The following is a 13,496-nucleotide window of genomic DNA, read 5'->3' on the forward strand; positions in this document are numbered from 1 at the left end:
CTTTACGTTTTTACACAGGGAGGCAGGAAGATAGAGAGAGAGAAGGCAAGGGAAAAGAAGAGAGACAATCTGAAATCTCTCAAGGACCATATGGAGGGCTGTGAGTTGCCTACCATATGCTGAAGGCTTTTGTCATGGAAATAACTCTTTATTTTTTTGGCACTTCATATTATTGTTCAGCCAGGCTGGGCACTTCCACAAAAGAAAAAAAAAAAAGGAGAGAAAAAAGAGGGACTGAGACAAAGAAAGTGGGTAGATCCTGGTGAACAGAGAGAGAATGATTAGTATTGTTAATATTGCTGGTAGCTACAGCAGGTAATGAGCTAATGAAGTCCCTGATCCTGTTCAGCCTGTCCAGGGTTAAACGGTTCAGAAAAGGTAAAAGCAAAGGGATCCGTTCGCATGCGGTGTCTCATTATTGCTGAGATCTATATACACACATATTTACACTTGTTTCAGGAAAAGCAAAACAAAAAAAGCATTCACTTTCTCAGTCTCTTCAGTAATCTCACATTTCTGAACGTTTGTGGAAAAATGATTTGTCTGAAAACAGAGATGGTGGTAGTCCTTTGGAATAGTCTTTGAAAGAGCTCACCTACATATTACATCAAGCTTTGCATAATTAGAATTGAATCTGAATTCAAGCCTTATTACAATGGAAAATATCCAGATGGATATTCAAAACAGATAGTCTGTTGATTCTTCACAGCTGTGGGTGCGTCAGAAATATGAAGGGATGATTTAGGAATAAAAGCAGTATGAATGTCCATTAGGGTCAGAAATGAAGTAGGATTTGGAGCAAAAAAGCTACAGAATGTGCTCCTGATATTTAAAATGAGAGGACACAGATTTCTACATGCATAACATTTGTATGTTTTCATATACGCTACCATTCAAAAGTAATACTTTTTAATGTTTTTATAGTGCACCGAGGCTACATTGATCAATAATACCATAAAATTAGTTTTATTGTGAAATATTATTGCAATTTAAAATAACTGTTTTCAGTTTAATATATTTTCAAATCTAATTTATGATGGCAAAGCTAAATGTTCAGTAGCCTTTTCTCCAGTTTTCAGTGTTAAATGATCCTTTATTATAATATCGTGATTTGATACTCAAGAAACATTTCTTATTATTATCAGTGTTGTAAAGTGTTAATATTGCTGCTTAATATTCTTGTTGAAGATACATTGTTTAGGATTCTTTGATGAATAAAAAGTTTGTTTATTTGAAATAGACATCTTTTGTAAAATCATAAATGTCTTTACTGTCACCTGTGATCAGTTTAATCAGCTTAAACCCCAAAACTTTGAATGGTAGTGTATATATTTCATAATAACATTCTATTCTATTGTCCTATCTAGTCTAGAATAAGGTACTATGAAATATGTCAAGTGTTGTCATATATTTCAAAATGTAATGTTTTATGTTAACATTTTAAATAGTGATCACTATTGTGATCAAGTCTTCATTTTTATGTAAAAATTACCTTAAGATCAATTCCAGAGGGTGCATTTTTAATATTAATAGTTGTTACTGTATTTCTGACACTGATGTCCATCAGCAATGAGTGTGAAATACCATGCTGAACGCTGTTAGGACACGTTGAGAGACAGCGTGCCAGTGTACGAGGTCAGGAATGGGTGGAAAAGAGGCGAAGAACGGAAGAAAAGTGGGAGGAGAAACTCATTATCTATTCCCCACAGGTTTTGGCCCATTACTGAGATTGTGCCGTCCTTTTTACAATATGCAAAACGCTGACAGAGCCTTTGGCTGGTGCTGCTCGACCTTCCTCACAAGGTCAAACTCAGACTCAATTATGCTCTCAGACTACTGTCTGTCCACCAACACCTGTTAACCCTTTACGGGAGTGAGCACAGCTTCTATTCACTGACACTGCATCATATATTGTCCTATGCAAATTTTCATGATGGTGCTAAATTTCTTTTTGCTATAAAATGAGCAGTTCTGCTTTTTCTGCTTCATAGGAGAGACAGCTGATTTACGCTGTCGCATTCTGATTGCACTTCTCATCCTTTCATCTCCAAACATCTTTCAGATCTTTATTATACAGGCAGCGGCACATTGGCGCCATATGCTCAGCTATTTCCATCAATGCTGCCATTAAGCCTCTAGTTTGTTTCATCTCTGTCCTGAACCCAGCACTCCTTTCACCCAAACACTGAATAATCCATCCTGATTGGCCATTCAGGGGGCGGGGGGGTCATTATTTCTGGGTCTAGGATTTGGGACTCCTATTTCACATGTCACTGAAACTCTGTCATATTCATGTCATTGTCTGGCGGCCGCAGCTTATGATGGGATTTATTTGGACAGCTAAAGCCAAATTCGTGAAATATGTCATGCTGTGGGTTAGTCTTTTTATAATTGCATTCAAAACTATTGCTGATATGTAAGACAGTTATATTAAGTCATGATGATAGTAATAATAGTAGTAAAAATTCTAGAAAAAGGCTTATTGCTGCTGATTTTCTTATTAAAATGTTGTTGAAATAAGTACAAAAAGAACAAGCATCTGTCGAGTTCGATTCGCACTTTCAGGGATTAATATATTAATGCATGCTTTGTTGGTGTTCAGATGTAAAAGATTTCTCGATTACTAATGTGACCCTGGACCACAAAACCAGTCATAAGGGTCAATTTTTTGAAATTGAGCTGAATAAATAGCTTTCTATTGATGTATGGTTTGTTAGGATAGGACAATATTTGGCTGAGATACAACTATTTGAAAATCTGGAATCTGAAAAAAAAAAATCAAAATATTGAGAAAATCTCCTTTTAAGCTGTCCAAATGTTCTTATTAGAAATGCATATTACTAATCAAAAATTAAGTTTTGATATATTTACGGTAGGGAATTTACAAAATATCTTCATGAAACATGATCTTTACTTAATATCCCTATGATTTTTGGCATGAAAGAAAAATCGATAATTTTGACCCATACAGCGTTATTCATACAAATATACCCGTGCTACTTAAGACTGGTTTTGTGGTCCAGGGTCACAAATTGCTTGGCGTTTGGCAATGAGATGAATTGTGATGTCACAAATGTGGGTGGAGTCACACATACACCATATATAGACATTCTGATGGTCTTAGCAGGAAATGAAATTCTAGAAACGACGAAATGGAGAGAATGACTTTTGAGATATTAAGGAGGTTTTTGTTTATTGCCCTACATTGACTGCTAACAGGACAGCTGTGATTATACAAGTTGCTGTACCTAAGAAGAATTATTGCCCATTAAACAAAGCATCATCACCTGAATTCATCTGCTTTCAAACACTGCATACCGTCCCTCTCGAAAAAGAATAAAATCCCTCTACAGCTGAATCATGCATATAAAGATTTTCATTAAAGAGCAGCATCTTAAAAGGTCAACGGCAGTTCAGTATCCAATGACACAGAGAATAATCAACCAAATAAATAAATAAATAGATAGATAGGTACATAAATAAATAAATACACGTGAAATAAATAAGAAAATGAAAATAGTGCATAAATAAATACATAAATACTCAACGACAATACTGGAATGGTAAAAATGAGGTTTGTGTGATGGGCGCTTTGAGAGCGTGGACAGAGCAGAGGTTAGAGGTCATACCTGCCTCTGGGTGAGGTAATCATGGAGCAGGAAGACAAGGGGCGGAGCTCCAGCCGTCTGGAGCACATGCAGTCTGTTTTAGTGTGAGGAAGCCCAGCAGAGCGAGCAGAGATGTTGTTGAAAGTCCCTGTCGTCCGTATTACAAGTGTTTCGAATGTTTGGAGATCATTGAAATGTTTAGTCTTGAGTGCTGTTTCCTCCATATGGTAAAAACACAGAGTGATGGTCGCTCTGCTCGAATAGTTACAGGACATGATTGGCACAATAAATAAATAAATAAACAAATAAATAATGGAACTGCAGGAAACTTTGAATATAAAAATAACAATTATAAATCAAATACCAAAAGTGTAACAAAAGTTTGTACCTTTTCAGAGGTCTACAATCTTTTTTTTTTTCTTTTTTGCAAATACTGTCATTATTCACATTTTCATAAAAAGTTCATGTTGGCAGTTGCAAAAGAATTCAAAATAAAAGAGCAGCATAAAAATACAAATTGATTTCATTTCTCAAAAAGCACAAACCTGTTGCTGTCCTTTTTTTTATGTCTTTTTTTTAAGATTTGCTATAAAACATCAGGAATCTAAATATTATTACTATCGTTATTAATAGTATTATGTTCATAAAAATTTGCATGCCAGGCCTCATAATCGTACGTGTCTATATGAGAGGGTCTTTTTTTTACCGAAGAAAAAAAAATCCAGCATCTATTCATTATTGTCATCTCATTATTGGGTTGGTTTGGTTTTTTTTCTTGGTGAAAATATTGCTTTCTAAAAAAGGGAAAGTGGGGTCTGTGAAGGGAGTCTGTAGGGAAACTTTTCAGAGCGTTAGCTCATCTTCATCACTTCTCGTTTATTAATTCTCAGAACCAGACTCGTCCTCATCTCCGGAGCCTCTGAAGCAGGCGGACTCGTAGTGCTTGTTTAGGTAGGACTTCAGCGCGAAGGTCTTATTGCAGCGCTTGCACCGGTAGTGTTTGAAGGCCGAATGCGTCTGCATGTGCGCTCGTAGGTTGGACCGGTCGGCGAAGGCTTTCCCGCAGTGGGCGCAGGCGAAGGGCTTTTCTCCCGTATGCGATCGCATGTGCCCCTGGAGCAGCCAAGGCCGACTGAAGGCTTTGCTGCACACGTGACATTTGTGCTTGAGGTCGTGAGTGAGGATGTGCATGGCCAGCGCCGGCATGGACACGTAAACCTTGTCGCAGGTGGGACACTTGCGTGCCATCTTGCTGTCGAGGCTGCGGTGGGTCTGCTTGTGTCGGCTCAGGTTGGATGAAGTGGCGTAGGTCTTTCCGCACTCGTTGCAAGTGTGTCTTGGACCTCCGTTGTTCACCACAGCCACTTCTTTCTCTTCAACGTCGGCTTTCCTTGCTTCCGCGACCTCTCCCTTCCTTCTTGAGCGGCCGTCAGATATGAAGAACGCGTCCATGGTGTAGCCCTCGCTGAGAGATTCGCTCTCGCTGCTGAAGTATCCGCGAGCCGTGAGGCCCGACTGAGGGCTGTCGGGGTGCTCCAGGTCCGGTTGGCAGTACTCCCCTCCTCCGCTGCTGACTGGGGAGTAAAGCGGATCCGAACTCAGCTTCATGTCGGCCTGCTTCTCCTCTGTGTATTCAGTAGAGCTGATGTAATCCTGGATATAGCCTGCAGGAGGATAGAGAACATGAATAGGTTATTAACTCATTAACCTTTCACTTATACACTGAACTCTGGGTGTAAAGCAATTAAAGATACAGATGAAGTACACTACAGACACAATGTCAGTTTTAGAGACAACAAAATAGAAGTACAAGTGCAATTGTATTTCCATGAACATCCACAAAATCTTTCCATACACTCCACATTTTTGGTTCCCCAAAGAACCTTTCAGTGAACAGTTCTTAAAAGAACCATTTTGAAGAACATTTTAAAAATCTAAAGAACCTTTTTCCACTATAAAGAACCTTTTCTGCATTTGAAAGGTTTTATGGATGTTCAAAGTTCTTCATGGAACCATCAATGCAAATAAAGAACCTTTATTTTTAAGAGTACACTCTTAAAAATAAAGGTGCTTTACGATGCCATAGAAGAGCCTTTTTTGTCTTAATGGTTTCACGAAGAACCTTTAGCATCTGAAGAACAATTCGGTTTCACAAAAGATTCTTTGTGGCTAAAGAAAGTTCTTCCGATTATAAAAAGGTAAAAAAGAGATGGTTCTTTAAAGAACAATTGACTGTATGGTCTTTAGTGGAACCAGAAAATGGTTCTTCTATGGCATCGCTTTGAAGAACCTTTTAAAGCATCTTTATTTTTGAGTGTATACCAGACAAAGTTCTTGAAATTAGATTCTTGAAATGTTCTTCAAACAAAGGAAAAATTGTTCTTTTAAGCACAGATCACTGAAAGGTTCTTTCAGGGACCCAAAATGGTGGTTCTGTGGCATCTGTGCAAATATCCCCCCTTTGAAATCTTTATTTCTAAGAGTGGAAATACCTGTTTCAGTGATATAGTTTATATGCTGGAAACCATCTTGACTATATTTGGTGCTGTTCTTGAAGTGCCTATGATTTCTCGTATTTGTTTTCACATTATGAACTCACAACTGTGATATGTCACAATGTGACTTTATATCTCAGTTGAAAGTTGAAAAGATATTTCTGATTTTAAACTTATTTTTTTACTATGATGTGCAAGCGACTTCCATAGTTCCTCTTTGGCTGACAGAGAACTGAATACCTCATTCATGTAAGTGTGTGTGAGTGTGTTTGTGTGTGATTGTGACCCAAAGGGTTTAACATGGTTAATGGCTAATTAAGCAGGTTAACTGTGGTGGAAGCACAAGTGTCTCTCTTTCTCTCCTTGAGATGAAGAAGCCACTCAGACTCTCTTTTGCTTTGACAAGATTATCCAAGGGCTTCTGTAGAGTTTCGCATTTATCCATTATGCACAACTAATCTGTTAAAAGTGGAAGTAAATAGCGGTTTACATGGATGGATTTAAACCATTTTAAGGAAATCTGGACTTTACAGAACACTTTCACTTCTCTCAGAAGAGAATCCGCAGCTCTTCCCCAGATTTCAAAACACTGAAATTGTTCCAAATGTTTAAGTATATTACAAATGTATTTCCTAATACAGGACATCTTATTACCTTTCTATCTGCTGAAGCAAATAAACTCCCTCCTAACTTCTCTAAACTGATTATGTTGCCCTCTGACCATGAAGAGCGAGTCTTAATGCATCGTGAGGGTCATTCAGGAGCTGCTAAAAGGATTTCTGGCAGCCGTGGGGCTCAGACGCGTTTATTGCCATTGGAATTCCACCGGCATAATACACCTTCCAAGGTGCCATGTCTTCAACAAAATGTTTATAATTAAATCTGTGTGCTAAAAGGGAAACCCAAAAGGCATTTAATGCAGTTGCGGTATCTGTGTAAGCTAGTTATACAATGAGACTGAAGACAGCAATGAGCAATAAGGATGCAGCTGGCCAGGAAAAAGATCAACAGGATCAGTCGAGAGACTGAGAGGATGTTATTCGGGATATATAACTGCACTGTCCACACATTGTCTGCGGCTTAGGGATTTTTGATAATCATATTTTCTGTCTGGCTACAGGTATTGTATGGTACCAAAATAAAACTGTGATATTAGCCATGAAAGAACAGTACACTATAATATGTGACCCTGGACCACAAAACCAATCATAAGAGATTTATACATCATCTGAAAGCTAAATAAATAAGCTTTCCATTGATGTATGGTTTGTTAGGATAGAACAGTATTTGGCAGAGGCACAACTATTTGAAAATCTGGAATCAGAGGTTGCAAAAACAAAAAATCTAAATATTGAGAAAAACGCCTTTAAAAATTACGTTTTGATATATTTACCATAGTAAATTTACAAAATATCTTCATGGAACATGATCTTTACTTAATATCCTAATGATTTTTGTCATAATTTTGACACATACAATGTATTGATGTACCCGTGCTACTTATGATAATATAACAGTACAATCAAATATAAAATAATTAGTAATTTAATACAATATTGCTAATATAATAACAGTATCAATATTTTTATGATTATACAAGAGTGAGTTTAAAATAATAGATATGAAAAAAAATAACTAGATAGAATTAAATAATATTGTGAATATAATGTAATTGATAATATAAGAAGCAATCCATAATTTGGTAATATTATACAATACTATTAATTCAAGTAATGATATTATAGAATCAACAATAGTTGCAGTAACTATGTTGCAGATATTTTAATGTGAAATATTTTTAGGGTTAGACTATTGGATGTTTGTCCTTTGTTTAAGGAGTCGCTCGACCTTCAAAATGCAGCAAAAATGCCTTCTATATAATATGCAATGACAGAAAATGCATGCAAATTATTATGCAGAACCATAAAGAATGGATGTGGGTTTTTAATTTTGCATTGCACATGTGACCCAAGACCACAAAATCAGTCATAAGCATCAGTTTTTTGAAACCGAAAGATTTGAAAGCTGAATATATAGGCTTTCCATTGATGTATGGTTTGTTAGGATAGGACAATATTTGGCTGAGATACAGCTATTTGAAAATCTGGAATCTGAGGGTGCAAAAAAAATCTGAAATATTGAGAAAAGTTTTTAGCAATGCATATTACTAATCAAAAATTAAGTTCTGATATGTTTACGATAAGAGATTTACAAAATATCTTTATGGAACATGACCTTTACTTAATATCCTAATGATTTTTGGCATAAAAGAACAATTGATCATTTTGACCCATACAATGTTATGACTGGTTTTGTGGTCCAGGGTCACATATGAAAATAAAATGCAATACAATTAAATAATAGCATAAATATAATTTTAAAAGGAGCAGCACAGCTTCTATGTTCATATAATCTTACAATGACCCAAAAACAGATAAACAGCCTGTTGTGTTTTTTTGTAACAGGTGGGAAGATATCCCTCATGTCTTATCTCGCTTATCTGCGAAAAACACCATAGTAGGGCAATGAGAGCCACACATCTGCTGCCAAAATCTGTCTGTGAGGACACAGAGCTCTTTGGACTCGCTTTAGTCTCTCTAGAATAGCTCAGTTTAGCTCAGCCTGTCCCATCATGTCCGCTCAGGGATGCTGGGCTTTGCTCCGTGTGCGTGATGCTATTTGCCCTATTGTGCGTGTGTGCGTGCTGCTGCATCATGTGACAAAAGTCAGCGCTGCCTCGAGCTCCTCTTTCTTTTCATCTCCCTCATTCTCCTTGGAGCTGTACAGTACAGTCCTCGGATGTCTCCAGTGGCGTCAACGATGGCTGAAACCCTACCTCCCCCCTTCACCACTTAGATTCATGTACCCGGAAGCAGGAGAGTGAAAAAGAGAAATAGTGAGATGAGGCAGAAAAGGCGGATGGGGGAGGAGAGCGAGAAAGAGAGAGTGCTGTTGGGAGGGGGGGGAGGGTTTGGACCGAAACTCAAGGGCAGTATCAGCTAAGGACAAACACATCAGCATCACAAAGCAGCGTGTTAGCGTTAGCATTAGCTGTTACACACAACAAACTGGTATCAAGCCCACTTCATACGGCTTTATTCGCATAAGCCGATCGCGCTGCGTGACCTGATTTGTGTCGGCGTGAGTCAAAAAAACAAAAACAAACAAAGTCCGGGGGGCACAATGGAGGACGGGGCTGGGGGTGAAAGGATGGAGGGTTTTACGGATTAGTTCGAGACAGAACGGGAAGCTTTATGTAACATCTGTTGGACTCTACGCACAATGTTCAGAACACACTGAACTGCAGATATTGCAAGTGAAGCTACTGTACATGTATTTAAAAATATATATATATTTAGACATCACACTCACCATTTTCGCAAAGCCGGACGCCCAGGCTGGAGCGAGAGCGTGTAAAGGAGTCATCGAGATGATGATGGTGATGATGATTAGACGCTGACACGGGAGACGAGGAGAAATCATCCAGTTTGATTTTCTTCACCAGAAATGAGCGAGGCATGGTTCACACACGGTCGCACGCGCACAGACGCACCAGAAATCCTTCACATCGGCCGCAGACAGACACACACGCCAGAAAAACCCTGTAAAAATCGTCCCGAATGAAATCCACTGTATAAAAAAAGATCCACGTCCCAGGAACTAAAAAACAGAGTGACTAGATAACAGAAATATGAAGAGCACGCAGGAGAAAAGAGAGATGTCTGATGGTACTGTGTGTGTGTGTGCCTGCTACTGTACACACACACCCGCTTACGCTGCTGAAAAAAAAGAAAAAATTCACTTGTTCAGCACTGGATAGCTCCTGGCCTGCAGCGGAGGCGGCTGAGAGGAGGAAGAGATAGAGAAGACAGAGAGAGAGGGAGAGAGAGAGAAAGAGAGACAGACAGACAGAGAGAGGAGAGACTGAGAGACTAGCTGAGATCAGCAGTCAGGCAGGTTTTATAGAGGCAGACGGTGGGAGTGAGATCAGGTGGTACATCGCAATGGAGCTGCTCAGCATTAATCCATCAAACATCCCTCGGGACACACATCACATTACTACTGAACCGTCTGTGCCTTCACACACGCAGACAGACAGACCCCCCTCTGATACGCTCCCTCCCCTTTCCGAACACCCCCATTCTGTGAGAGAGAGAGAGAATGGGAAAAAGAGAAGGAAAGGCCTGAAATGTCACACAATCTTAACATGAGTTGATACAACAACCAGCGTACATTCTGTTCGGTTCCGTTACGCGTCTTCTGTCCCGTCTGTTTCGCTGACAGTCACGTCAAACTGTACTTGCTTCCTTTTTCTTCTGTGAATCTGCAGTCTCAACTAGAATTTGTGTGTTTACGTTTATATGCATTTGGAAGAAAGCAGCGTACAGTGCATTTGTGTGTTTTCTGGGTTTCAAACCCATGACCTTGCAGATGCAAGCTTTTATTTTTATATTTTCAGTTTTAATTTTAATTCTGTGTGCTTTTGCTTTTTTTATTAGTGTTTACTTTTTAAAATCTGTATAGCTTTAATTAAATTTTTATTGACATTTTAAGCATATTTCTCATTTTAATTTTGAGTTTTTTATATGTATGTATAAGGTTAGACACTGCAGGCTAAAACACTGTTTTTTCATGCACCTGTCAAGTTTGAGATTTTGGGCTTTTTGGTTTTTCATAAAGTGTTTTTTCAGACTACTGGAAAGAAAACATCCAAAAGACACTGTTGAGCGTTTTCTTTTATAGCACTTTATCTATTTCTGTCAATAGATTTCAATCATAATACATATTTTTATTTTTAAAGGCTGTTTTGTCAAAAAAAAAAATGTTTTTCTCTTACACTGAGCCATAAAGCTCCACTTTAGTAGCACTTATGCACACCAAATTTTACGTTTTTATTCCTGTTTAGATTTTTGTGCTGGAAATTTATGCAAATTAACACATATTTCATTAAATAATGCCTCCTTTGCATATTATCAATGTAATCAACCAGCTGGGTAAGTAAGGAGATAATTATTAGTGTTTTTTTACCCTATTCACCTGCAGTGTCTCGGCTTAAGCTTTAAGTTTTAATAATAATTACAACAACAACACTGTTTTAACAGAGTGCAGATTTTTGAAAAGTGATAAATGATGATAACTGGTATGTGGAGGAACGTTAGACTTTATGAATCAATGCAGTTTCTCAATCAATGCAAATCTCTAGTACAGTTTGTCGCACACACACATTTACAGTGTGCACAATGATGATTAGTACAGGTCACAGTTACTATGAATGGAGCTTCATAGGACAGGATGATGTCGGCATCTGCCTGCATGCTGCACCCTTTATGTTCTTTATGTCTTTGTGCTCGCATGTAAAGCAAGTGGGAGTCTCTCAAACCGGCCCCCCATTCACTTAATGAAGTGTCTGAATACACCACACGCCATTCTCGCTCTCTCTTTCTCTCCATTTGAGCAGTTGTCTAAAATAATTATTATGCAAAGACGTTCAATATATTTAGGGTCATTTTTATTATTTTATTATATTGTTTTAGAATGTCATAATGTTATTTATTGATATTTTGTATATGCACATGCATTAAAATATAAATATAAAATAATATAAGATTTAAATATAAGTCTTAAAAATGTAAAATAAAGCTGTTTTTTATAAGTGTTATAATATTATTTATAACATGTTACATTACGTTCATATTATTACATCATATTAATATTAATATTTATTTATGTATACATATATATATATACTATTAGCGGCTTGTTTATTTAAAAAAAATTACGTAGATTTGTATATAAATTTAAATTTATTGCAGCTGTTCATTACTTAATATTATTACAAATATTAAATAATATGCTCACCGAATAATAAATATATATGCTCACCAAGGCTGCATTTATTTGATCTAAAATACAGAAAAATCTGTAATATTTTGAAATATTATTGCAATTTAAAACACAGTTTTTTTTTTTTTTTATGTACTTTAAAATATGATTTATTCCTGTGATGCAAAGCTGAATTTTCAGCATCATTACTCCAGTCTTCAGTGTCACATGATCCTTCAGAAACCATTTTAATATGCTGATTTCTTATCAATGTTGGTTAATATTTTTTGGAACCTGTGATACTTTTTTCAGGATTTTAACATTTAACTGAATAAGAGTATTAATTTCTTAAAAAAAAAGAAAATAATTTACTGACCCCAAGGTTGTGAACAGTAGTGTATATTGTTACAGAAGATTTCTATTTTACATAAATGCTGCTCTTTTTAACTTTTATTCATCACAGAATCCTGAAAAAGTATCAATTCCAAAAAAATTGAAAGCTTCACAACTGTTTCAAACATTGATAATAAATCAGCATATTAGAATGATTTCTGAAGGATCATCTGACAATGAAGACTGAAGTAATCATGCTGAAAATTCAGCTTTGCATCACAAAAATAAATTATTAAACAAATAAAATATTATTAATGGTTTGCATATATAGAATGTTTATATATAATTGTTAATTTATGATTAATCCTATTTATTAAATTATTTATTTGCATAATCGGTATATACTTTATACATACATTTACATTTTTATAGTCATCCATTTGTTGCAATAATCTTAATAATCTGTTAAAATCACTGAAATTATCAACAAGTGAAATGTTACAGGTTGTGTGTGTGACCCCCCAACCTCATTCACACAAAGAGAAAAAATCCCAATCTTTCATTTGAGCATCTGGTCAGTGCCCCAGGACAGGCGGTTCCCTCCACACCCCCACCCCCACCTCAGCGCCTGCGGGCCAGAGGGCCAGATCAGGTCTGCCTGCTGCGTGCTATGAAAGGCTTTGGGTTTCATCCAGTGATTATTGTTTGGGGGGATTTACTCAGTATCTCCATCTATCTCATCCTCACATGAGGCTACTTTCTCTCTCTCTCTCTCTCTGGCTCCATCACTCTCTTTATCTCACTCTATCCCTGTTTCCTCCTCCATCACTCTTTCTGGAATGCTTCCTGTTTCTCTGATCGCAGGTGTCTGATTCTCTTGCCTCCGTTGTGGTTTCATTTATCCGGAAGGTTCTTCTTGCCCTGCTCAAAGGAGAAACACAAAACCCACGCTGGGAGATGCTCTCCTTCGCTTTCCTCCTTCTCATTACCGTCTCTCTCCCCCTCATGTTCATACGTTATATCCTGCATTCTCTCCTTGTTTTGCGACTTTGCAATTCATAAAACAGCAAGGTTCCTTTGAATGTTTCTTAATGATGAACTGGATTATTTATTATACCTCATAATTGCAGTATTCAGGACTTTCTGTAAGCGCTTTCTCTGGTGTTTTATCATTTTGAGCATAAAAACTAAAGCTGTTTTTGCATCTACTGCTTTCTCTGTTTCTTCACCAAGATTC

General features: G+C 37.2%; 1 protein-coding gene across 2 annotated transcripts; it reads right to left on the bottom strand.

Annotated features, from left to right (window-relative positions):
• Positions 1 to 2,220: 2,220 nt before the first annotated feature.
• Positions 2,221 to 10,134, bottom strand: scrt2 (scratch family zinc finger 2). Of its 2 annotated transcripts, XR_007828270.1 has the most exons (3): positions 9,476 to 10,134; positions 3,997 to 5,272; positions 2,221 to 3,860 (listed from the first exon to the last, which is right to left on the bottom strand). XR_007828270.1 is itself a non-coding variant. In XM_051117382.1 (2 exons), the coding sequence occupies exons 1-2, from the start codon at positions 9,621 to 9,623 to the stop codon at positions 4,488 to 4,490; spliced, it is 933 nt and encodes a 310-aa protein (XP_050973339.1). In that variant the 5' UTR covers positions 9,624 to 10,134; the 3' UTR covers positions 2,221 to 4,487. The 2 variants fall into 2 exon arrangements, 1 of the variants encoding a protein (XP_050973339.1); XM_051117382.1 differs by having other exon boundaries at positions 2,221 to 5,272.
• Positions 10,135 to 13,496: the final 3,362 nt, after the last annotated feature.

Source organism: Labeo rohita, chromosome 8 (assembly GCF_022985175.1).
Source record: "Labeo rohita strain BAU-BD-2019 chromosome 8, IGBB_LRoh.1.0, whole genome shotgun sequence".
In the NCBI taxonomy this organism is placed as follows: domain Eukaryota; kingdom Metazoa; phylum Chordata; class Actinopteri; order Cypriniformes; family Cyprinidae; genus Labeo; species Labeo rohita.

Bases quoted from the DNA above. Each gene is read 5' to 3' on its own strand.
- scrt2 (XM_051117382.1), bottom strand. From the start codon at position 9,623: ATGCCTCGCTCATTTCTGGTGAAGAAAATCAAACTGGATGATTTCTCC. The intron at 5,273-9,475 runs GTGAGTGTGATG...ATCCTCCTGCAG, and splicing joins CGTCCGGCTTTGCGAAAATG to GCTATATCCAGGATTACATC.